General features: G+C 41.9%; 4 protein-coding genes and 1 long non-coding RNA gene across 5 annotated transcripts; 2 read left to right on the forward strand and 3 right to left on the reverse strand.

Annotated features, from left to right (window-relative positions):
- Positions 1 to 298: 298 nt before the first annotated feature.
- Positions 299 to 2,208, reverse strand: LOC142962524 (UPF0461 protein C5orf24 homolog). The gene is made up of 2 exons (XM_076103064.1): positions 1,953 to 2,208; positions 299 to 1,686 (listed from the first exon to the last, which is right to left on the reverse strand). The coding sequence occupies exon 2, from the start codon at positions 1,681 to 1,683 to the stop codon at positions 1,021 to 1,023; it is 663 nt and encodes a 220-aa protein (XP_075959179.1). The 5' UTR covers positions 1,684 to 1,686; positions 1,953 to 2,208; the 3' UTR covers positions 299 to 1,020.
- Positions 2,209 to 2,488: 280 nt separating this feature from the next.
- atp5po (ATP synthase peripheral stalk subunit OSCP) lies at positions 2,489 to 5,652 on the reverse strand. Its single transcript, XM_076103065.1, has 7 exons — positions 5,594 to 5,652; positions 5,264 to 5,308; positions 5,063 to 5,173; positions 4,668 to 4,797; positions 3,187 to 3,299; positions 2,916 to 3,002; positions 2,489 to 2,762 (listed from the first exon to the last, which is right to left on the reverse strand). Exons 1-7 carry the CDS (start codon positions 5,618 to 5,620, stop codon positions 2,652 to 2,654), a joined length of 624 nt encoding a protein of 207 aa, XP_075959180.1. The 5' UTR covers positions 5,621 to 5,652; the 3' UTR covers positions 2,489 to 2,651.
- Positions 5,653 to 10,805: 5,153 nt separating this feature from the next.
- Positions 10,806 to 13,154, reverse strand: LOC142963142 (uncharacterized). Its single transcript, XR_012957390.1, has 3 exons — positions 12,925 to 13,154; positions 11,138 to 11,231; positions 10,806 to 10,986 (listed from the first exon to the last, which is right to left on the reverse strand). It is a non-coding gene; the product is annotated as an uncharacterized LOC142963142 (long non-coding RNA).
- LOC142963141 (serine/threonine-protein phosphatase 2A catalytic subunit alpha isoform-like) lies at positions 12,500 to 15,609 on the forward strand. The gene is made up of 7 exons (XM_076103850.1): positions 12,500 to 12,713; positions 13,195 to 13,404; positions 13,542 to 13,715; positions 13,800 to 13,889; positions 14,366 to 14,527; positions 14,647 to 14,765; positions 14,865 to 15,609. The coding sequence occupies exons 1-7, from the start codon at positions 12,612 to 12,614 to the stop codon at positions 14,935 to 14,937; spliced, it is 930 nt and encodes a 309-aa protein (XP_075959965.1). The 5' UTR covers positions 12,500 to 12,611; the 3' UTR covers positions 14,938 to 15,609.
- Positions 15,610 to 17,868: 2,259 nt separating this feature from the next.
- sfxn1 (sideroflexin 1) lies at positions 17,869 to 23,216 on the forward strand. Its single transcript, XM_076102978.1, has 10 exons — positions 17,869 to 18,393; positions 18,509 to 18,679; positions 18,954 to 19,052; positions 19,175 to 19,250; positions 19,569 to 19,654; positions 19,762 to 19,889; positions 20,026 to 20,075; positions 20,334 to 20,383; positions 20,858 to 20,905; positions 21,116 to 23,216. The coding sequence occupies exons 1-10, from the start codon at positions 18,059 to 18,061 to the stop codon at positions 21,210 to 21,212; spliced, it is 1,140 nt and encodes a 379-aa protein (XP_075959093.1). The 5' UTR covers positions 17,869 to 18,058; the 3' UTR covers positions 21,213 to 23,216.
- The last annotated feature ends 345 nt before the right edge of the window (positions 23,217 to 23,561 follow it).

Genomic DNA, 23,561 nt, shown 5'->3' on the forward strand with positions numbered 1-23,561 from the left:
GTTTACTATAAAAAACGTCTAATTGTCCTTTTAACCAATCCGCTTACTATGTAACAACACGTCCAAAAAGTAAGACCATGGATGTCAGTAGGCAGTAATTTAATGTAACAAGGGATAAATAAAGGTATTATTACAAGGTGAATGTATCGTCTGGGGACACGGGCCCTCTTGTGTCCACAGGGGAGAATTACATGCTTTCAATTTGACAGGAAGTAGTTATGTGGAAAAGACAATTTATTTTATTTTGGTTTCACATGTAGAATATTATCATTCATTACATATATCACAAAGCAGAAACTGTTGTATGAAGTCATTTATTTCCTAATTAACAGCATTAACAACATACATGTAAGTCTGGAAGTGCTTATCAAGTGAGTTTGGTGACGAAAACAGTCCGTCACGGTACATAGTAAAAACTGTATTCACAGAGTGCAGAAATAACAAATACTGTGTTCAAAAGGATATTATGCAGGCTAAATACATTTTAATTTAGCCTGCATTTATTCAGGCTCAATAAAGATGTAACGCAGTGTTCCCATTTTAGGTATGATATCACAAATAAAACGCATATTGAACTGGACAACACAGAAAGGACAACTATACATCCACAATTTATTTGACTGGCTGTACTTGAATTTTTAAGAATGTGAAAAAATGACAAGAAACACGCTATAGAAATGTAAAAACAGAGAAAAATAATATGTCACACATAGGTACAAAATGCTTGAGGAAAAAAAAAAGAATTTTAACCACAAACTTCAAAATGTTTTTTTTTTTTTTTTTGCCAATACTGATTGGTGTGATTAATTCATACGCATGCATCTCTGTCAAACTGGAATAACATACTTTTGTCATTTATTATGAGAGGATGACGAAAACGTGAAACACTGTACAAACACTCATTCAGAGCCAGTTCTAAACGGCAAAAAGTTCTTTCCTCTAACATTTGTGAGAAATGTTTTCTGCATCTTCTTGCTCATACACGAATGTTTCTCAAGCAGTGGGGAGTAACCTGCAGACCTATTCACTGGTTTCATCCACTTTGCCACTGGACTCACAGAGGGGTCTTTTCTCCATCATAGTGTATGGAAAAGGTGGAACATCACAGCTTGTGAAGTCCAGTTTCTTAGGAAGACTGCAGTTGCTAAAGTCCAGTTTCTTGGCGCTGTCACAACCAAACTCCAGCTTCTTGAGACGAGCTAGACTCTTGATGCTGCCGGGGGGCCTTCCAGGACTGACCTTATATCCTGCAGCTTTGGTGGTACCAAGAGGCCTCCCTGGGCTGGTTTTGAACCCAGCCGCTCTAGTTGTCCCAAGCGGACGTCCAGTACTTGTACGATAACCAGCTGACTTTGTGGTCCCTGATGGCCTCCCTCTACGCCCCGACTTCACTATGCCCTTCTTCTTCTTAGAGCCATCGGGCCCTGCAGCCTCACTGCCCCTGATTCTCACTGTCTGAGGCTGGAAGTCGTTCTGGGTGTCTTGGATTTGACATACCATGGCTTTGTGCATGCCCGGTGGTAAAGGGGCAAGGCCGGCAAGGGACAGCTGCAGACCAGGATTTGTCTGAGAGGGGTAGAATTTGCTGGACTGTGTGCTACATAAATCAAAGTGGCTGGCTGGATGACAGTCCTCTGCCAGTCCACTCATACAATAGTCACTGTTGCTCACTTGATGCATCATTGTCTGTTGGGAGGGCAGATAAATATTATTTGACAAAAAAACTACACGTGTAACCAGACAAACACAAAGAAGCTTTTTAGTTTACTTTTGGTGACGCCAACAGGCCTTTTGGCGATGCAACACAACACACAAGTGATGGAAAGACAAAGCGAGGTAAACAAGGGCTGCAGTTTGCAACAACAACAAAAAAAGGTGCCAATGCACGAACATTATTTTTACCTCACGTCAATGCTCATCTATTTGAAGAAGGTGAAATGAATAGTTCGTACCGTATTTGTTGGTGGATGTTAGATGGAAAGGGTTAATTTCGGATCGCATACATTCCCCTTCTCTGGCAGTCACAACATCTTTGTGAAGACGCCGCACAAACTACGCCCTGGCGGCCATGACTGTTGTCTTGAAGCGGGACAGCAATTCTCAGGATCCTACTGCATGTATTTCATGCTCATTTAATCCTTAAGCAGAGGTTTAGATCAGAGAGGCAGCCATTTTCGCCTGGAAAAGAATTTGATAAAACAGGATGCGCTTAGCACGCATGCGCACAAAGGCATCCAGGAAACGGCGAGGCCGATCAGTGTTACCCAACGTGCTTTTGTCAAACAAAGACGCAGCTAAAAACGTGGGCCTCTATTTACAATATAAACACAATTATGACCGATCACAACTCCACAAACTACATAATCAACACATTGTCCAGAATTTCCGGTTACTGTAACTAAACCATGTGTAAAGATCATAATCACTGGTAACAGATAATATGAGCATGCATGTGTCATATAAACAACAATGACGACAACAAACACCATTCTCCATTGTTTTGTACGTTTTATTAACATCCATATCAACTTAAGTAAAGACACTGGATTTTATGGAGCAACTGCAATGCCAGAACAGATAGCAATATACATTAATCAGCGTTTTCCCCAATGGTCGCCTTTCAATCTTTTGCTTAATTAAGTCCACAGGACTTAAGTTTCCTTGATGAGCTTAGTCAGCTTCTGAATCTTTGTTTTAGTGGACATGTCCACATACTTGTCTCCGATACTGACGATCATGCCACCCAGGATTGCAGGATCCGACTGTGAAGAGGAGACAGTTGAAAATACAAATTACTTAAAATGATTAGTGTCAGACTAGTTTATAAATCCACTTTACTTACATATAAAAATAAGGTCACACCAACTGCAAAATTGTATTTTGCATGTTTCTAGGATCATGCATTGACACTGTACCTTTGTTTCCAGCTTGATAGTTTCACCCCTCTGAAGGAAGCCCTTGAGAGCTACTTTCAGGTCAGCAAGATTAGCGACATCCAAAGGCTAAAATGGATAAATATGAATTGGTTGATTGTATAACATATTTACAGTATAAAGAACGCCATTAATTACTTTTAAGAGACTGCTAAATCATATGGACTGTTATATTTGAGGTGAAGAGTTTTCCAGTGTAGGAGATTCAGCGACGATGTGGTAGAACATACATGTATGTCCATGCATTTCATACCTGAGCAGTGGTGACGGAGCAGATGACCTCTCCACGGTGGGCACTCATCATCTTGCGAAAAGCAACGATAACTTCACCAGTTATAGGAAGACGACCATTGTCAGACAAAACAGCTGCAAAACAAAAAGCAGGATACGTTCGAGCGAGATTGAATACTTGTGTTTCTCTGCAATACTAACTGACTGCCTTAAGGTGCAATGTGTAAAGCAAAGCCACCGGCTCCAAAGAAAAAGAGGGAAGCATTTCACCCTTACTACTGGGTCCACACCATCTAAATTCAGTCTTTAATTAGGATAATACTACTAACTACTAAGCCAACGACTAACTAACAGTAGAGCAAGAATACACAAAAATCAACCAAACTGCTGAAAGGCTGAGACAGTCAAAGTAACACTGCTATCTTATAGCTATAGTTTACATTAGCCGTCTGTTAGTTTGTGCCACTAATCGGGGTCTGAACAGTGTGTGCACTTGATATTTTGTTTATTTGACTAAATGCAAAGTGGCAAAAATGACCTTTGTCTAGTTTATCTACTACAGCATAATTAATATTGCACTCCTATGCGGACTGAACCATAGGGATGGTGGAGCACTGCTGCCGTGGGGAAAGCATTGTGGAGCTTATAACTGGACGATTAAAAGCCATTATTTATCGCATTATTTGTATTTTGGCACATTTTTATACAATTAGTATTTCCGCTTAATTGGCAAATGGTTCACATTTGTGTCGACAAATGTTCCTAAATAACAAAAAAACAGCCGTACTTCCACAGCTCAGAGAAAGACTACAGATCAGAGGAAGGCTACAGATCAGAGTAAGACTACAGATCAGAGTAAGACTACAGATCAGAGTAAGACTACAGATCAGAGGAAGACTACAGATCAGAGGAAGACTACAGATCAGAAGAAGGCTACAGATCAGAAGAAGGCTACAGATCAGAAGAAGGCTACAGATCAGAAGAAGACTACAGATCAGAAGAAGACTACAGATCAGAAGAAGACTACAGATCAGAGGAAGACTACAGATCAGAGGAAGACTACAGATCAGAGGAAGACTACAGATCAGAGGAAAACCACAGCTGTATAATAGTCACATGGTCTGTGACCTCTATAGGAGGTCAAAGGTACTAAGAGCAACATTTGATTTCAATTTGAGTTGGTTCTTCACCATGCGTCTTCTAACTTTAGAAAACACAACAGAAAGAGGTTTTGTGTACAAGATATTAAAAAAACATTACATATTTAAGTGCACTTTCAGCACATGACTTCTGAGAATAAAGAAAACGATATAATGCGATCTGCATGTTGGTTCCCGTTAGCACACTTAATAAAAAAAATAAAGTGCTAAACCTGTTCATTACTTTGGCTTCTTTGTAGTACAACAATTAAATCTGGTGTGTGCTGGTGAACTCATCGAACTGTTCCTGTAACCTCTAATGACTACGCTAGTGCCATGTTAAACTGCACCAGTGATCACTCACTGATGAGGTTGACAGTGATGGCTGAAACCTTGTCCTTTGCAAGACCATCATGGAAAGTCTTCTGCTTGATGCTGCGCTTCACATGAGGATTCATTACAATACTGGAAATATTGGGGTCCTTGATCAGGGCCTGAAAAACAAGATGGCACACAGCAATGAATGTGCTTTAGTTGGAACAGCATGGATTTGCAAACTTTTAAAATCATGACATCATTATCCCAATGCTTCACTCCTCTGCTATATGACACATTTATTGATTTTTTTACCCCACCATGTAAATTACTTATATCCTCAACACCTTGGGACGAAACGTTGCTGAAAACACTACTTTCATCATCCATTCACCTACAATTGACTTCATTAAACTGCAATTCAGGGTGTTGACTTTGACTTACAGACACTTTTCCCATCTCCTGCTCCACTTGGTCCAGTTTGTTCTGCTTACTGGCAGCTGAGAACAGAGCAGTAGCATAGCGGCCTGCCACTCCATAGACCTGGATGGGAGACTGTAAGCACATAAACACAGATTAACTAGACTGCGAACACTATTCCTACTAAACGAGCAGTTATGCTTCGTGTAGTCTGACGTTATTTACCTTAACCAGCTTTTGTCTGACCACAGAGGTGCTGAATTGGCGGACCTAGAATAGAAACAATGCATGATGTCAACACAGAGAAACCATAACTTAAACTGATTTAACGTTTGGCACGCTTTGTACCATTTACGTTATAGACAGCTAGCTGGTAGGCTAACACGTTAGCAGTCATTCAAGTGCAAAGCTTAGCATGGATTTGTTGGACATTTAGGGTTAGCTCCTGGTCTCCAGATCGGATACAATACAATAAGAGATTATTTTAGGCATAAATATTTCGGTCAAAGCTACCATAAAATGATTAAAATCACCAAAAATGGTTGAATGTCTTACCTGCTGTCCTAGCATGAGTGCTGCCATTTTCTCCTACAGCTGTCCAGAGTAGAACAAACGACTGCGCATGCGCTCTTCAGAGGGAGGTGTCTAACAAAGCTTGTGGTTAATGTAGTCTTTTCCGTGTGGCGCAATCCGACAGGTGGGGAAAAGGCTTTCTAAATGGACAACTACAATTTTTTTATTTTTGAAAATATCTCACTATACTCATTCTGTCGAATGGGAAAATTACATCAACTTGGCAAAAATGTATGTTTAATTTCAAAGCACATTTTTAGTAGCATATAGCCTCCAGGTTGTTTATTCTGACCTTCGTACAGGTTATATTTTTCGTTCAGTTTGTAGATTTGACTGTTTATCAGCAGGGTACTTGCCCGATTTTCATTAAACTTGGTTGACAATTGTAGCATGGGCCAAGGAAGAACATGTTACATTCTAGAGTGGATTGGCCTTGGCAGAGGTCTGCGCTTTCCGAATGACCTTCTAGTTCTATATGAAGCACATTCTTACAACTGGTAGTTCCTGAGGTATCTCATACCTAAAGAATGAGAATTCACGTTTCTAAAAAACACATTTATGTTCCTTGTAGACTGTAATTGCTCCTTTTACCACTTTACAGAGTGAACCACCTTGCTGACAAAATGATCTACCGTAATTTCTTTCTTTTTACTTTTAGTACATGCAGCTGCTGTTTTAAAGTACGCACTGTTGCATGCAGTGTGCGTTCAATGGGGACATACTACTTTGTCATAACATTGCAGCTTGAACTTACATACAATGCATTGGGACATACTTAATAATGTTCTGGTATACTAAATAGTATGGTAGTTATGAGTATTGGAGCACACAGTTGGTAACCAATTTTCAAAGCTACGTCTCACGTGTTCTCCTGGGAGAGCCAATTAAATAGTCCAACTAAATTAAGATAACTAACTGGCTGAAAAAACAAGTAACTTTTATCGAACTCTAATGTCATACTTAAAATAAGAAAATATTTTATCCATCCCGAAGGAAATTGTTGTTGTGCAGCAGTTGCAGTAAAAAGTAGGAAAGAGTGCTTTTACTTTTAATCCTCCACTAAACTAGCTACCGACTAGTTCAGGGGTCGGCAACCTTTTCTATCCAAAGAGCCATTTTGCTCTATTTTCCACCAAATAAAATTTGTCTGGAGCCGCAAAAGCTATTTGATATCACAGCTTATAAAGTTGTATATATAGTTATATTATATATACAAAAACTATAGTTTGTTGTATTTATGAAAATATAGAACAAGAATAAAGACAATTCTTGACATTTTTTTGCAATTTTACCTGATATAACAATATCAAACTCTTATGAAGAGGAGAGTTTGCTGCAGCAGCTGAGAATTCGCTCTTTTTCGCTCATCTCCAGCCTGATACTTTTCAGCAAATGCTGTGTGCTTGTTCTGGTAGCATACAGGTAAGCCAGCATCGTTGGCAGTGAAAACAAATGAAGACGTCCACACAGAGTTAAACTCTCTATTTTCCTCCGTGACTTTTCTTTTTTTGGATTTATCCATTGATAGTTTACAGAGGGCGGGGTCTGAAAATCATGATTAGCCACCTGCAGGGAAAAGCGCTTGACAGGGGTAGAGGATTTAACTGCCTGTGGGAATAATTAACATATACGATTCTGTTCATTCTTGCTTATAAATTCTATTCTCTCTGAACACGTTTCTCTTTTTGGAGAGAGTCATGTGAGATAACTTCTTCGATTAGCGCAATTTCCCTGCTCTTCTTTCCATTTCCTCGTCTCAGCCCCGTGTGTCACGTGTGTGTAAACCTAGCTCGAGACAGGAAACTTGTCAGAATACCCATATTTGAATGGCTGAGCTGCATCACGTGATGTGATTTGCAATGCATCCTTCGGTGTGTTTCCTGCACCGCCGAACAAGTGCCATAACGGCTGAATAAGAGGCGCCGGTTAAAGTTTAAACTTGGGGCCTTTCTCAATACCCAAGTTCACAAGTACGGACTTGTGAACTTTTGGAGTCTGGACTTGGAGTCTGTACTCCAAGTCCATACTCCAAAAGTACGGAGAATTGGAACGGCAGCTTACTTGGTGACGTCACCACGTTGGCCGGTCTTTCTTCACGCACGCATATTTAGAGAGCCGGTGGCGGGAAAAGGGTTGTGGGTTGTAGGTTGTTGTAAGATATACGTGAATTAAAAAAGAACAGCGCAAAAAGTAGATATTTGATATAAAACAGTTATTATATATTATATATTATACATTATATTATATATATTATAATGGATCGGACCGGGAAGATTGCGGTTGCGGTCGCGGCCGGTCATCCTTATCAAGAAGCCGAAGAGGAGGCGGCCGAACTCGGGAGGCGAATCCGTGAAAGACGAGCCAAGATGCGGCGGAGGATGGAGAGGAGACGTGCCTTATTAGCATGTCTCTCTTGCTTTGTAAGTCTGTCTTAACATTACACTTTTTTAAAACTAGTCTACCCATTGTTCTTCGTAACCTGTCCTCCCACTTTTAGGTAGACATGACAGTTTACTTCGTACACCCAAAGAAAAACGAATGTAGTTTAATATTGTATAAAGTTTCGATTTAATGTTTTAGGGAGTTGGTTTAGTTTAATGTCAGCTGTAGTTTCTGCTGCTGTTGAACTGTACTGGTTATACTGGGAGGTGTATCTCATATTTAGTCTATCCTCTTTCATATTGGATGAAGGAAACACCTCATAAACAGATTACATGGAAAATACTTTTACATTATAATATTGCTGATGTTAACATGTATTGCATGGCTGTTGTAATATTAATATATAATCCATCTAGGCCTAATAAGCTGGCAGGTACAGAGGAGGTTTGATACAGTAACAATATAACTATTTAAATATTAAACGGATTAGCCTATATTCCACATACACACAGTTTGTCTTCTTGGTCCACAAACATCAAGAGGTTGATCATCAGTGTGACTGTCCTCGTACAGTTAGATACACAAACATCACTATACATTCAATTTAAGAAGTACCTGAACCTCATCTGTGTCTCGTACATCATTAGTCATTAACCAGGACAGACTTCAACACAACAGGACATTTCATGTGTATGATACAGAGATCATGGAGGCTACAGTAACTTCTGGACTCTGGTAAGATAGGTGTGTGTTTTTACACCGCCTGTCGAGCAATAAAATAAATAGAAACCTGAGCACACAGGTCTGATATTAGAGGGACATACTGGTAGACTTCAACAATTCATATTTAGAAATCATTTATTATTATTAGTATTAAATAGTCAAAACACAAATAGATATACTACATACATTAATTACAACAATTAATACATTGTTAAAAAAAAAATCTTGTTTTTGTTTTTTTAACAGGACCAAAGTCCCATTCAAAAATATGCACAATTGAAGGACCATGTCCCGATCCTTGCATTGTTCTGGTCTGAAGCTGACCTAAGACCAGCCTTCAGGCTCTCCAGGAACAGCATCAACATGCTGGTCCAGATGCTTCCCCGGCAAAAAAACCATGGATGGAGCCATGAAGTTGAGGTGCTGGTCACAGTGTACTGGCTTGCCTGTGGAGCCTCCTACAGGGTCACTGCAGACATCTTTGCCATGCCACTGGCCACCGTTTGCAGGACCGTCCACAACGTCGTGGAGGAAATGATGACTATCATCCACAGAGTCATTCATTTCCCCAAACCAGAGGAGATGGAGGAGGTGGGGGCCGGCTTTGTTCGCCTTGCTGGCCATGAGGCATTCCGCTGTGCTGCCGGTGCCATCGATGGGTGTCACGTCAGGATTCTTCCTCCTGCAGAGCCACACCTGAACAGAAAACTTTTCCCCTCAGTGCTACTGCAGGCCATCTGTGATGCCAAGGGTGCATTTCTGGATGTGTACATCGGCAATCCAGGTTCAGTTCACGATGCGCTTATGCTCCGGAGATCACCGCTGTACAAGCAGGCCCTGTATCCACCAGCTGGGTACTTTCTCTTGGGAGATGGAGGCTACCCGTGTCTGCAGCGTCCAGTTGCGATCATGACACCGTACTGCCAGCCTGTAGCAAGTAAGAACGAACGAACGAACACACACCAAATTGTTACTTTGTTGACTTTGAAATACACCTTACATTTTCTATGTAAACGTTAATTCACAGGCCAAGTGGAAGCCCGCTACAACAGGCTGCATGCAAGAGCCAGGAACATTATTGAGCGTACCTTTGGGGTTTTGAAGACACGCTGGCGGTCCATCTTTTTGAGGGCCCTGGAGGTCAAACCTCTGTTTGCCCCGAAGGTGATCGGTGCCTGCTGTGTCCTCCACAACATCTGTGTGGCAGCAGGTGACATCCTGGAGGAGGTGGAGGAGGAGGAAGGCCCAGGCCCAGAAGTCAACGAGGATGACACTGCTGACAGGAACCTGTCTGGGAACGGGATCCGAGGAAGAATAGCTGCCCAGATTTCGGCTCCCGAAGGACTGCCTGCATGTCTGGGTCAACATGACTACATGTAGACAGTAAACCTCCCTAGTGGAAGTTATGTCCACTGGAAGAAAATATTAAATTAAGTTGGTGTATATATGTTTTTTGCAATGTTCTTTTTCTTGTTCTGTCTAATTTTAATGTAACTACATGACTGTAAATAACTAGCTGTAAAAAATAGGACTTTGTAATTGTTTGTTGTTGTAAATATACACAATTACTTTAAAAAATGATTATCCTGGGTTGAATTCCAAACACAACATTTATTTACAGTTTATCTACAAGCTTCTCGAACAGAGACAGGTATCTCTCTCTGCTCGTTCTGTGGCAGCCCTCTGCCTCTCTTCCTCTCTCGCCACTGCCTCTCTTTCTCTCTGCTCGTCCCTCTCTGCCTGCTCTTTAAGGTAGTCCAGGAGACCCTCACTGTCCCATGTCCTCTTCCTGGTGGGCTGGTTGGCACCCCTTGCATCTTCCTCAGAAGGGGCAGAGGCCAGTGCACTGACACTGCCACCTGTAGTGGCAGTCAGGTTAGCAGCAACTACCAGGGGTGGACTGATTGAGTGCTGCCCCTGGAGTGCAGCATCCATGACAGAGTACCACTGCCAGGTGGCAGCAGTCACACTACCGGCCTCCACCCCTCTGCCCGTTGGAGGGTCCCTAAGCTCCTGAAAGTAGAGTATTACTTACTACACTGTGAAGCTGACTGTTTGAATGTATTCACAGTCCCAAAGAACACCCACTGCATCCCTGTTGTCTGTGTTAGGTTTCACAATTGGCCTGGCAAATTACTCTTTTCGGGGAATCATATTATATTTAAATATAATACAAAGCAGAGATTACCTTGTACTTGTTCTTCAGGTTGTTCCACTTCTTACTGGCCTGTTTTACGGTTACCCCCAGGCCTGCTGTGGTAACAAAGTCCCTGGGCAAAACATAAAACAACAGTGACACTCCAACCCTAACCCACTTCAATAAGATATTAAATATTTCAGATTGAGACTGCACAAGTCTACAACCCTTCCCTAGACATAGGCCTACACGCAATGAGAAAAGCACTCAAAATCATTACTCACTCCCATCCAGTTTTACAGGAGCAGCGCCGGCCTGTAAAAAGGCTCTCGTTGGCCGCCCTCCAGTCAATTAGGGCCCGGGTTGCCTCAGTTGTCCCTTAATTAAAATATTGCTTAAATGTTAGTTATAATGGACAATGATAGACAGCATAACCAGTCTGTATAATATGGATAAAGACGAGCTAACAAGTCGGTCAAAAGTTAAAAGACATTGCTCTAGGTCAACATTAAAGTTAAATTAATATTACATTTTAATAATAAAACTGATTTAACGTTACCTGTAAACAAACAATAGACTATTGAGACCAAAATATTATTCGTTAGATTCAACCAAACCTAATTATAGCTTATGTTTAACCGTACAACGGAGACGTCAATACCAGCGGCAAATTTCAAAAAGACTTGCCGAGATCAGGCTGCTCCAGGCGTGTAACATGAGCGCTGAGCCCCCGGTGCTATATTTCTTCCTGGATCTGGTGCGCCAGGGACCTCAGGGAGCCGCAACAGAGAGGCTAAAGAGCCGCAGGTTGCCGACCCCTGGACTAGTTAATTAGCTAGCTAGCGTTAACTATCTTACTAGCTAGCTCTGATTTGACAACTGAGCTAGCTTAGCTAACGTTAGCTTTAAAACAGCCACATAGCGGGTTTCCTCACAGCCAGTCATAAAATGGCAAATAGACAAAACAAAATGTTAGCCTATTATCTGCACTATAAATCAGTTAGCTAACTGTTTGGGATGCAACTATTGGCCAGCTAAGCTAACACTAGCTAACTAACTAGCCTGTGAATGTGCTCGTCGTATTTGTAGTGACCTTAAGTTCCTTAGGTGACCTTAGGTTCAACCGTTGGTCCTGACTGTTAACATACTGTAGGTTCAATCGTTGGTCCTGACTGTTCCCGTTTTCGTCCACCAGAGGGTAGATAAACTACAAAATGTAACTTTCTAAATAACCGATATCCATAAAACACAGTGAAGATTAAATAAACCCATTCAATTTAAATCAACCCGGACAAATAAACGAGACATTATTTTTTTGAATCCGTATGAAGGGATGCGACGACATAGAGATGATTTGTTGCTCAGCCTCGCTCCGGACCTGGACCAGAGTTAGCAGGGTTGGGTCTACAGTTTCTCTGAGTTGGTCTTATAGTCCTTTCGATATTAATAGGTATCTGTGTGACCTTGGTCGTTTAACAACGAGAAGTCATTTTTTGTATCATGTGAACGAAACACTTTTTGTCCGCACCAAACTGCAGGGACGCAGAGCAGTTGACGCATTCATTTTTGCTGAGCGCGCACACACACACACACACACACGCGCGCGCGCGCGCGGACATACACATGCAAGCTGCGAATGACCAGAGAGCTCGCTAAGGACGTAGCGTAGCCTGGAAACCAAAAACGTAACGAAACAGCGAGTTGTTTTCCTTCGACATTTTTTTTAAAGCTGGCCGGCTCGCTAGCTGACGGCAAACCATGGACGACAAGTCATTCACCAAGGAGTTGGACGGATGGATTGAACAACTGAATGAGTGCAAACAGCTGAGTGAGAATCAGGTCAAAGTCCTGTGTGAAAAGGTAAGGTTTGCGCAGGGAGACAGGCACGCTATTAATACCTGTCATTAGCTTTCTGCAATGCTAGCGGACCGTTAGCTGTTAACGTTGCATCGTCGTGCTCAGAATAAATGTACTGGCGGAACTAACATGAGCTAATGCATGTGGCCTTGCTTTGGAGCACACCATTTGACTGCAGCTGCGTGCAGCACATCGCTCAAGGGAAGCAACTCACCAAGAAGATGGAGGAGGATGGCTGCAAAATATGTTTTCTCTAGCTACGCCCACTCCTGGTTCCTCACTGGAGTGCACCGGCACTACCACAACAAACTATAATGCTCTTCTGTGTCCTTTACGATCTGACAAAACGATGCACATTTAGTGTTATAGAGTGTTAATAAGGCTTGTGTAATACACGTGCTCATCGTATACTCCTACACTGCACCATACTCTGTGTTACCTGTTAATCAGCATCATCCTGTGTTTTCTTGGTCCTCCATTTAAGGCAAAGGAGATCCTCACAAAGGAGTCCAACGTGCAGGAGGTGAGATGTCCGGTGACCGTCTGCGGGGACGTCCATGGTCAGTTTCATGACCTGATGGAGCTGTTTAAGATCGGAGGGAAGTCCCCAGACACCAACTATCTCTTCATGGGAGACTATGTTGACAGAGGCTACTATTCTGTGGAGACAGTTTCTCTTCTGGTTTCTCTTAAGGTAAACAAATGACACGTTGCCACTGATGCTGTGATATATGTCAGCTACACCTGGTATATGAATTTGGAACTGGGACAAGGATAATGTTTATCGCTGATTATTCTTGTATTTTGTTATAAAACCATTTTTCTTCGTAGGTAAGGTTCCGTGAACGAATCACAATCCTCAGAGGGAACCACGAGAGCAGACAGATCACACAGGTGTACGGCTTCTATGACGAGTGCTTAAGGAAATATGGAAATGCCAATGTTTGGAAGTACTTCACAGATCTGTTTGACTACCTGCCTCTTACTGCGCTGGTGGATAACCAGGTACGGCTGTGTATTCACATGTAGCATGTGACGTACAGCAAAGATACAGGGACTCATCCTTTATTTTCTGCCTCTTCTGTAAAGATCTTCTGCCTCCATGGTGGATTGTCCCCTTCAATAGACACACTGGAACACATCAGGGCGCTGGATCGCTTGCAGGAGGTTCCTCATGAGGTAAGTTGAGGAAGAGCCCTTCTAGATTGTGTATTATTCTGTAACTTACTGTTATAACAGGATGTTACAGCATTTATTTTAAGGAGTGTGATGGTGCATGTAGATGCAAGGATGCTCCGATAATCTTGGAAATGTGTATATCATATATATTGGACATTTATCACATTTCATTTGAAAGTTTAGAGTTGAAACGATTAAATGCTAATAAATTCATTGAGCCATAGAAAATTTATTAGCAACAATTGTAATCATTTAGTAATCATTTATATGTTTTTGGGGGTTTTCTTGGTCACAATTGTCTGACAGTGTATAGCTCAAACAATAACTAGATTAATACAAAATTGTAACATTTTTTAGGTGCAGCCCTAATAGAAGTCTATAGTTTGACAGTATCCTAAAACCTCTAGACATTGGACATATTTTGTGTTTGCATGTGCGAGAGACTAAACAACACTGATGTTCCCTCCATTTCTCAGGGTCCAATGTGTGACTTGTTATGGTCCGACCCAGATGACCGTGGCGGCTGGGGCATCTCACCTCGTGGCGCTGGTTACACCTTCGGGCAGGACATTTCCGAGACCTTCAACCATGCCAACGGCCTAACTTTGGTCTCAAGAGCCCACCAGCTGGTGATGGAGGTACTTTAACTTTGTTTATCTGCTGAAAGTAATTCCGTTTTTTAATTGGAGACACTGCAGATGCAGCTTTGACTTAAAATGTTTGAAACAAATAACATGCAGGTAACCTTTTGATCCAGGGTTACAATTGGTGCCACGACCGCAACGTAGTGACGATCTTCAGTGCACCGAACTATTGTTATCGTTGTGGAAACCAGGCAGCAATCATGGAACTTGATGACACGTTGAAATACTCCTTGTAAGTACATTTTGTTACAAACATGTCGATTTTTCGTATGGACTTTTCTTAAAAAAGGAATTATTATTGAGGACAACTCTTGCCTTTTCTTTGCTTCAGCCTACAGTTCGATCCTGCGCCACGCAGAGGGGAGCCCCATGTGACGCGGCGTACGCCAGACTACTTCCTGTAAAGATCACTGGCGAGGATGGCAAAAGGCTACACAGAGAAAAGAAGCATTCTTAACTCATGGACCAAAAAACAAATAAAATGTCTGCCATAATCACAATGAAATGGAAACTATCACATCTAGTTAAAGACCACCATCCTTTCAACTTTTTCCTCTCTGTGCATGATGTTTTTATTGCTAGAAATGATTGCTACTATGAACAATACGGTCACAATACCTGCTGGTTCGTCAGGAAACATGAATGAACTGATGCAGAGAATAAGTAATGTTTAAGTAAAGTAATGTTTGTGTCGATAATGAGCAGAGTGTTTCCATATACAGTATGTAAGCCGCATCTAACACTTGGCATGGCCTCAAATCAAAGGTTGCAGTAAATATAATGTCAACTCTTTCTTTTTGTAACTGAAGCGCAACAGTTTATTTTGTGAAGTGAAATGATAGGGTTAGACGTCGGAAATGAGTATGTTCTCTTTGCACTTTTGTATTTGATTTTTATCACATGGCACTGACAGACTTTCTTCTTTTTTTATACCCTGTTATAGTGTAAGTAGCCCTCTTCCTGCCCTGCTGTCTCTTATGGGAGTTAATGTAATTCATTTAAGTAAGCAATATTGGTACCAATTACATCAGTTGTTAAAAAAAACCACCACTATACGAAATAAAGACTGAAGTTGCTTCGTCATGTACTTCATTTCAGCACAGTTTGTGGCATTATTCCCTCTCACCAGTCACCACTAGATGGAAACACACCCAGAAAGAAGCTGCTGAAGGTCCACTGATCATAGTGATTATCAGGCTTACTGTGAGTGTGTGCAGGAGGTTGTGTACTTATTGTGTATTTATGTACTAAAGGCATTTGGTGTATGATGATTGCAAAAGGGATAAGGCTGTGCCATAGAGGACTAATTTAGCTTTTCATTTTGTTTGATGTTTTCCTTATTTTTTTATATATAGACCAAATAATGATTTGTTTTAAGGGAAACTTTTCATTAGTGTCGGCCATCAATGTCAGGCCGTATATGGAAATCCAAAGTTTTACCAGTTATTAATAATTTACTGCCGGTGAATCAAAGTCGCAGAAATCTCAGAGCTCTAACGGATGTGGTGCTCAGCTCGCTGCTGAAAATAAAAGCCTCACTGAAAGGACGTGAAATGAAACCTAATTTGCCACTTCAAGTGTTTACCTAAGATTGACATATTTTCGAAGAAGAATAGAAAATCATTTTTATTTTCAAGACTCGTTATTTCCCGTTGTCTTTTAGTGTCACACCGCCAATCTTTTCCCAGTGTGTTTCTGGACTTTTACTTTGTCACCGCGGTGGGATGTACCGCTCGTGCGCTCTGCAGCGGAGCTGACGCTACTTGCACAGTTAAATTAGCTGGCTGCAGTCTTTCAGGGACACCTCTTGCGGACCTGCCGGAGCCCACAGTGCAGTAAGTAACCTGTCCCTATTGTCTTTTTTTAACGGCTCAATCAAGACGTCAACAATAGAAAAAGCCGCGCGTGCACGTTGTTGTCTGAGGTCGGGTAAACTGTCATTAGACGCGTGGGGCTCCTCGAGCAGCCTGCTGGCTGTGTGGATGTGGCAGGCTGATACTAGTTGAATCTGGGGCACACAGCTGGACTGTTATTGCGCTGGACAGATGCCGTGGCTAATTAGTCGTTTCTAAAATGATGATTCTTAGAATTTTTTTAATTTTATTGTCTGATAAAGTCTCACTGAGATCGCTTTGTTCAGATGCAGAAACACCTCCAGGTGCAGTCCAGATCTGACTGGTCTACGTCGGGTTGAACAATATTCGTATCCAGTCACAGAGCATGTTCACCCTGCGACCACAAAGCCGCTATCACAGTGCGATGGATGCACGAGAACACAATACATGAAGGGTAAACTATCTGCCATAGGGTTTTTGATTTTTGATGAAATATTTGATTGTAATGAGTTATGCATTGCAGGTTAATGTGTAGCCACCCAGGCCGCCCTTGATTGGTTGAGCGTGAGGTCAGAGGCATCTGAGGGTTTACAGATCAAAGGCCGTGTCAGTGCAAAGTTCAGTCCTCTATCACCATCGATGAATCATAAATATAGTTATGTGCTATTATCGGGGGTTAATCAACTACTGTTCAAACCAACTCGTGCAGTGATTTAGTGTTTCATTGGACAATCTTAGTGTGTGTGTGTGTGGGGGGGGGGTGTTTTGTTGTCATCTCGTGAGAATCTCATGGAGTTTAATTCAATTTAAAGAGACAGCACGCGACAACCGCCAGCAAACAAGAGTTCTCTGTTTTATTGTCAATCCAGCAGCCATCTTTGGTGCAATTTCAGGTGGAGTTTCATCATCATGCTGCTGCCCCTATGGCTGCTGCAGATTTTGTGCATGGACTCGCTGCACCCTCGGTGTGTCCTTGGTCTCCCAGCAGTTCAGCTGGAGAATGGAACAAATGGGTTAAAAACCAGATCAGACTGGGTTATCTGGAGACACACACACACACACACACACACACACTGGGTAGAATGAACATGCTGCATGCACATTCACAAAGCTGATGTTTTATGATAGTGCAGCATCTATTCAATGCAGGCCAGTCTTATCTGGTTTTGGATTGTGAGATGATAAATGCATAAAACTTGCTCACTAGTGGTGTTGATTAATATAGTTGCATAACACGCTGCTCTTCGCTCACTTAGCCCTAATACAATTTGTATTGACAGACATAATTTCAAAAACAGTGTGCAGCCAATCACGGTTGTTCACAATGCACATGCAGAACGCTTTGGCACTTTCCAAAAGGGGCTTTTCAACCACAGTTTGGGGGGTTGGTGTGCACCCATAATAGGGCTTTGCAATTTAGTGCTTCACAACCCTCGTGTCAGGTCAGCCATCACCATAGCAACATTATGCTGAATAAGCGGCATTGCAATCCAGGGAGGAGTATTATTTTCAGGAGTCCTCCCTCACTGACTTGTGTCTGCAAAGAAAAAAAAGGAAGCGAGAGACTGTAACTCATGGGGTGAGTGCTGGAGCACGGCCATGAAATCCTGGAACAATATCAGTCACCATCAGCGAAATACAACGCAGTCATGAAACACAGTTATTCTAGAGAACTAATCCTCAGACATCCATGTTGCTGGACAGAGAAGTTGCTTTTTTTTTTTTCTTTCTTCCTGCTTCGATCTATTTACTCCAGAAGAAGGCGACTGAAAATCCTCGAACCGTGAAGCATCCTACATACTTTTGTGCGCTGCAAATACCAGATATAATTATTGAAACATTTGTCTTTCTCCAGATAAATATGGCAGCAGAGCTATCCACTTCCATAAACATCAAGGAGCCCCGGTGGGACCAGAGCACGTTTGTAGGTCGGGCCAAACATTTCTTCACTGTCACAGACCCCAGGAACATTCTCCTCACCAACGAACAACTAGCACATGCACACAAAGTCATCACCGACTACAGGTAGACCAATGCTACAGCTGTTGTACAGTTGTAGCAGTAGCAATACACCAGGTTATACATGATGTGCTCTTATGAATGTGGGTTTGCTTTAAAGGTTGTTTTTACTGCCTCCTAGGACAGGTGTAGTCTCCCCAGGACTGACAGAAGATGAACTCTGGAGAGCAAAATATGTTTTTGACTCGGCTTTCCATCCCGACACTGGGGAGAAGATGATCCTGATTGGCCGCATGTCAGCCCAGGTTCCGATGAACATGACGATCACTGGATGCATGATGACATTTTACAAGTAAGAACATTGTAGGATTTATTACTGTCTGACTGTGACTGGTACACCCGGGCTTATCGATTCAACTATATCACTGACACTATTCCCTTTGTTTGGTTGGTCGTGGTTTACTGTGACGCTAGAATAGAACGGAGCAATAATGTTATTAGTGACGCCTGTGTTTTTCCTACTATGACAGGTCGCCCTTGTTCCTTAACTTAATTACTTAAAATATGATCACTTGTGCATTTTGACGTGTGAATTGCCATTGATTCTACTGTTTTCAATGTTGCAGGACAACTCCAGCGGTGGTGGTCTGGCAGTGGATCAATCAGTCTTTTAACGCAATAGTCAACTACACCAACAGGAGCGGTGATGCTCCGATCACGGTCAGGTAAGAGACGGGCGGTTTGGCTCTGATAAGGGCTCATATTAACCCTTTAATTCAACCAGGGGTCTGTGTGTGTGTTGTGGACAGTTTTCGTATGATGTGACCGGTGACTCTTCTGTTTGCAGTCAGCTTGGCACGGCTTATGTGTCTGCCACCACAGGGGCGGTTGCCACCGCTCTAGGACTAAATGCACTAACAAAGGTACAAGTTCATCTAACACCCATTATACGTCTCATTTTAATGTGCCGACCTCAGCTGCACGGGTGTGCTGGCATGAGTTAGCCACAGACAAACTCTCGTTGTCATAGAGGAGCTGTATTATTTACAGGGTCATGGTCCTGGTATCAGAATGTTTTGACTTTGTGCTGATTTATGGTAGAAAAGTACACGTACATCACCTGGAATATAAGCTGCAATGACGTCTACTGGTCTGAGAGGTTGAATTGTCCGTGATGCACAGCAGAGCCAAATGATTAATTTCTTCCTTCCTGTTTTTATGCCTCCTCTCTCCTGCTGTAGCACATCTCACCTCTGATTGGACGGTTTGTTCCATTTGCTGCTGTTGCTGCTGCTAACTGTATCAACATCCCTCTGATGAGACAAAGGTGTGGGTTTGAAGCATGTTTGCAATTGAAACATGTCCCTGGAATTCCTCATTGTAGGTGTAACGAAAGGTCAGATGATTCAGATTTAATTTGCTCCTTGTTTTCAGAGAACTTCAACACGGCATTCCCATAACAGACGAGAATGACAACCGGTTAGGAGAGTCGACGAACGCTGCACAGCAGGCTATCTCTCAGGTTGTGGTCTCCAGAATCCTCATGGCTTCTCCAGGAATGGGTATGAATATATTTACATCAGTCCAATAAGACACCTGCTGTTAGGTTTGTTAACTCCTCCCCTGGCAGCTGGTGGCGTCATTTTAAACCAACTACTTTATTATATGTTTAAAAATGTGTTATTTGTGTCTTTTCAGCGATCCCCCCGTTTTTAATGAACCATTTGGAAAAGAAGGCCTTTCTGAGGGTAGGCCTATTTCTGCTTCGTTACATGCTTTAAGACACAATGTAACCTCCAACATCAGCTTCATCCTCGCAGGTTTCATGTGTTACATGTTAAATGGTGGGAACCTCATGTTCCTCGCTGTGTCTACCACTCTGTTTCCATGTCGTAATCACACATCAGAGCAATGAAAGGCACTGAGGACATGAGGCCACTCTTGTATGGGAATTCACCACCGCTTTTGTGCCGCTCATTCGTTTTTTTTCTGCCTGGTCTTTTCAGAAGTTCCCATGGATGAGTGCACCTATTCAAGTCACCCTGGTGGGATTCTGGTGAGTCGTCAGAGATGGTCCACCTGATAAGCAGCCATGTCAAATTCCATTCACGTTTCCTCTTTTTTCTTTATGGGATATGGAACTTCAGTCACCATAAGGTTTATGTCACTTTAAACGCTGCTGTTTAAGAGGAATGTGCTCATAAAGACTGACGACAAATCTTGTCTTTTCTCTGCTTTAGCCGCTACCTTGTCATTTGCAAGTGCCTTCATCGTTTCAAGTGTTAATTGTGAAAACAAGTGTTGTCTTAGCATGCTAACATGCTAAACTAAGACGGTGTCTTACAAAAATATGTTATTGTAATATCACAATAATATGTTAAACCGATATTTGTACACATGAAACAACCAGCTTCCTGTGACAGCAGGAGCATCAGGTGTCTTTTTTTAGCCAATCAGACGAGGTCGGAACAGGAAGCTCTGGACTGTTTATCTGTGCAGCGTGTTTCATAGCTCTGTGTTTCTTTCTCAGCCTGGTGTTTGCGACTCCACTGTGCTGCGCATTGTTCCCTCAGAAGAGGTGAGTGAAAAGTTCAAACTTGACCCGGAGGTGATTGTACACCAGTCTGTCGTAGCCACAGAGCCAGGCCCTTCTCTCTCTCTCTCGTTGAATATATGCAGAGTGTGCATGATTCGACTCTGCCTGAAAAAGTTGCATAACACGCCTACAGTATATGTGTTTGAACCCTCCGTTTCTCCCATTTCCCCCCCCCCCCCCCCCCCGATCCAGCTCCATGTCAGTCAGCCGCCTGGAGCCGGAGCTGCAGGAGAAAATCCGGGCCAACCACCCCGGAGTGGAGAGGGTCTTCTTCAACAAAGGGCTATGAGTGTGCAGCCCACTCATCCAAACACTGCCATAACACAGCTGCAGGCTCAGTCCTGGCCTCTCTGCCAGCCCTCCTCATTCAGTGTGCCAAAGTTAAGTTTGGGTCTCATTTCCACCATTCAGATGGATATCTGGGGACTCCCTCTCTTTGTAACGACATGTTTGCTTTTGTCAATGTGATTGTTGATTTTGTTGTAACTGCTAGAGAAGATTTTCTCCGACTGGGCCGGATAGAAAGTATGATGTTTATCATGACGGATGCTGTAAAGTGGGCACTGTGGGGTCGTTTTAAGTGGACATTCTTTCCGTACAGTGCTTTTTTTTTTTTTTTTTTTTTTTTTTTGAAGTGTGACTCGTCGATCGTTTCTCGCCACCAAACCATTTCACACTCTCCTACCTGAGGTTGGCAGTCAGCTTATTTCTTACCTGCATTACAATTGATTCTAATCACATTTTATTATTGACTATACAAAGACCTCTGCAGTTCATGCTTTTGCCAAATTTCTTTGACACCTCATCAAAGATTACAACCTCCTACTCATGACAGTGTTATTTCAAAGAATGGCATTCACTTAAACTCACTTTAATTCAGTTTATTTTGCCAAATGAGTACTCATATCGTGAGCTTTGAGGTCTCTTGACATCTAATCATGAATCTGAAAACAACTCTCCAGGGATCCACCCTATAAAATGTGATGCTATGATGACGGCAACCATTGACCGGCCAACACGGTGCTATTTTATGTCTTAATAATCGGTGTTTATCATACTATTTATTCTGCTTGCCAAACATGCATGAACAAACCACTCGTATGATTCAACCCCTGTGGAAAATATGTTTCTGTATATCTAGTCGCTCTGAGGCCACAATCAGGAGAGCTGAACGGTGGTGACAAAATGTGTAACTAATGATAAACACTGGTTCTCACTTAACTAATCCATAATCTCCAATAGTTAATCCAGGATTTGGTGATCATAGTATTTGATCCCACCAATATTCAACTACTCATTCATGCCTTTCAACAGACTTGTATCTATCTTCTGTACCTTGATGCAGCGTCCTAAGAGGGTTGATTATAACTGCACAAAGTGACACATTCTAGATTTAGGTGATTTTATCATATTGTATTGGATGTGTTATAATACATGTTAGATATGGATGTCAGTAGGGAAAAAATGCCAAAAAACTATTTTGAGATAGTGTTTTTCAAGGCAAGGATATCAGAGGAATCCATCTAAACAATGTGTTTTAAATGTGACTTTTGCCATTATGAACTCAACCCGCTCCGTGGACTCATCGTACAGGATATCTTTGACCTCAGCCTGGTGGGTTCCCAGTTAAAGTCGTGGATCATTAACAACCTGCTCTTTATATTTTGCTGTTAAAGTGAGAAATATGCACACCTTAGAAATGACAGTTACACCAGCACACACCATCTGATGGTTTAACTTCTGTTCTGTACCTGTCCTAGAGTTGTCAGTATTCAGACGATAATGGACACTGTCGGTGTAGACTGTGACTGCATTGATTGCATTTGTGTGCCACATTTACAGGAGATTTATCATTGGACATTAAAATCAGGGATTAGAGTGAAAAAGATAGACTTAAAGCCACAAAACCAACAAGCAGTATTTAGCAAACCTATCCTAACTCTACAAGAGTTTGATGTGTTTCAAATACAAAATCATTCTTAAAGTTTCAAACAACGATTTGATTTCATTGCATCTTTTGCTGATCATGTGTAAATGTGTCAGGTGTTTAATGTTTAATATCCTGTAAATCTACTTGCATATATTGCTGTAAAAGTACCTTTATTTTAGCTCGTCATAGTGTGCAGAGATGTGTTGGAGGTGGAGCTGTTCCAAGTGAAGTTTGTTATTTAGTGTTAAAAGGTAACTGAACGTAGCATTTTCCAATTTCAGCTGTTTTTGTGTGTTAGTCCAGAAAAGCACAATAAGTCAACATATTTCAAATGCTGCACATTTTAAAAACTTGTTGAACCTGTTCAGTTTCCTGACCGCAATACTTTTCAGTACATCCAAGAAGAGATAAATATTAAACTTACCTTTTGGTAGACTCCATTTCCGAGTGTCCCTTAACCTCTGGCTGCATCTGATGAGAACTAATTCCCCTTTAATGTGTTTAAAAAATATGAAATTCACTACCTAATAAATAACATGTTAACAAGCTTCTATCTACCAAACGAGATGAAACGTCTCTACAGCCAAAGCGATACAAATCGACTCAAGAGGAAGAAGTCATTTACAGTTTGCATTCATAGCAATGAATATTTTTAAAATACAAGAAAAACATGGTGTTTGTTCCGCAGTACACTGAGGTGATGTGATG

This window comes from Anarhichas minor, unplaced genomic scaffold, assembly GCF_050575085.1.
Source record: "Anarhichas minor isolate MPS153535 unplaced genomic scaffold, ASM5057508v1 ptg000028l, whole genome shotgun sequence".
Taxonomy (NCBI): Eukaryota; Metazoa; Chordata; class Actinopteri; order Perciformes; family Anarhichadidae; genus Anarhichas; species Anarhichas minor.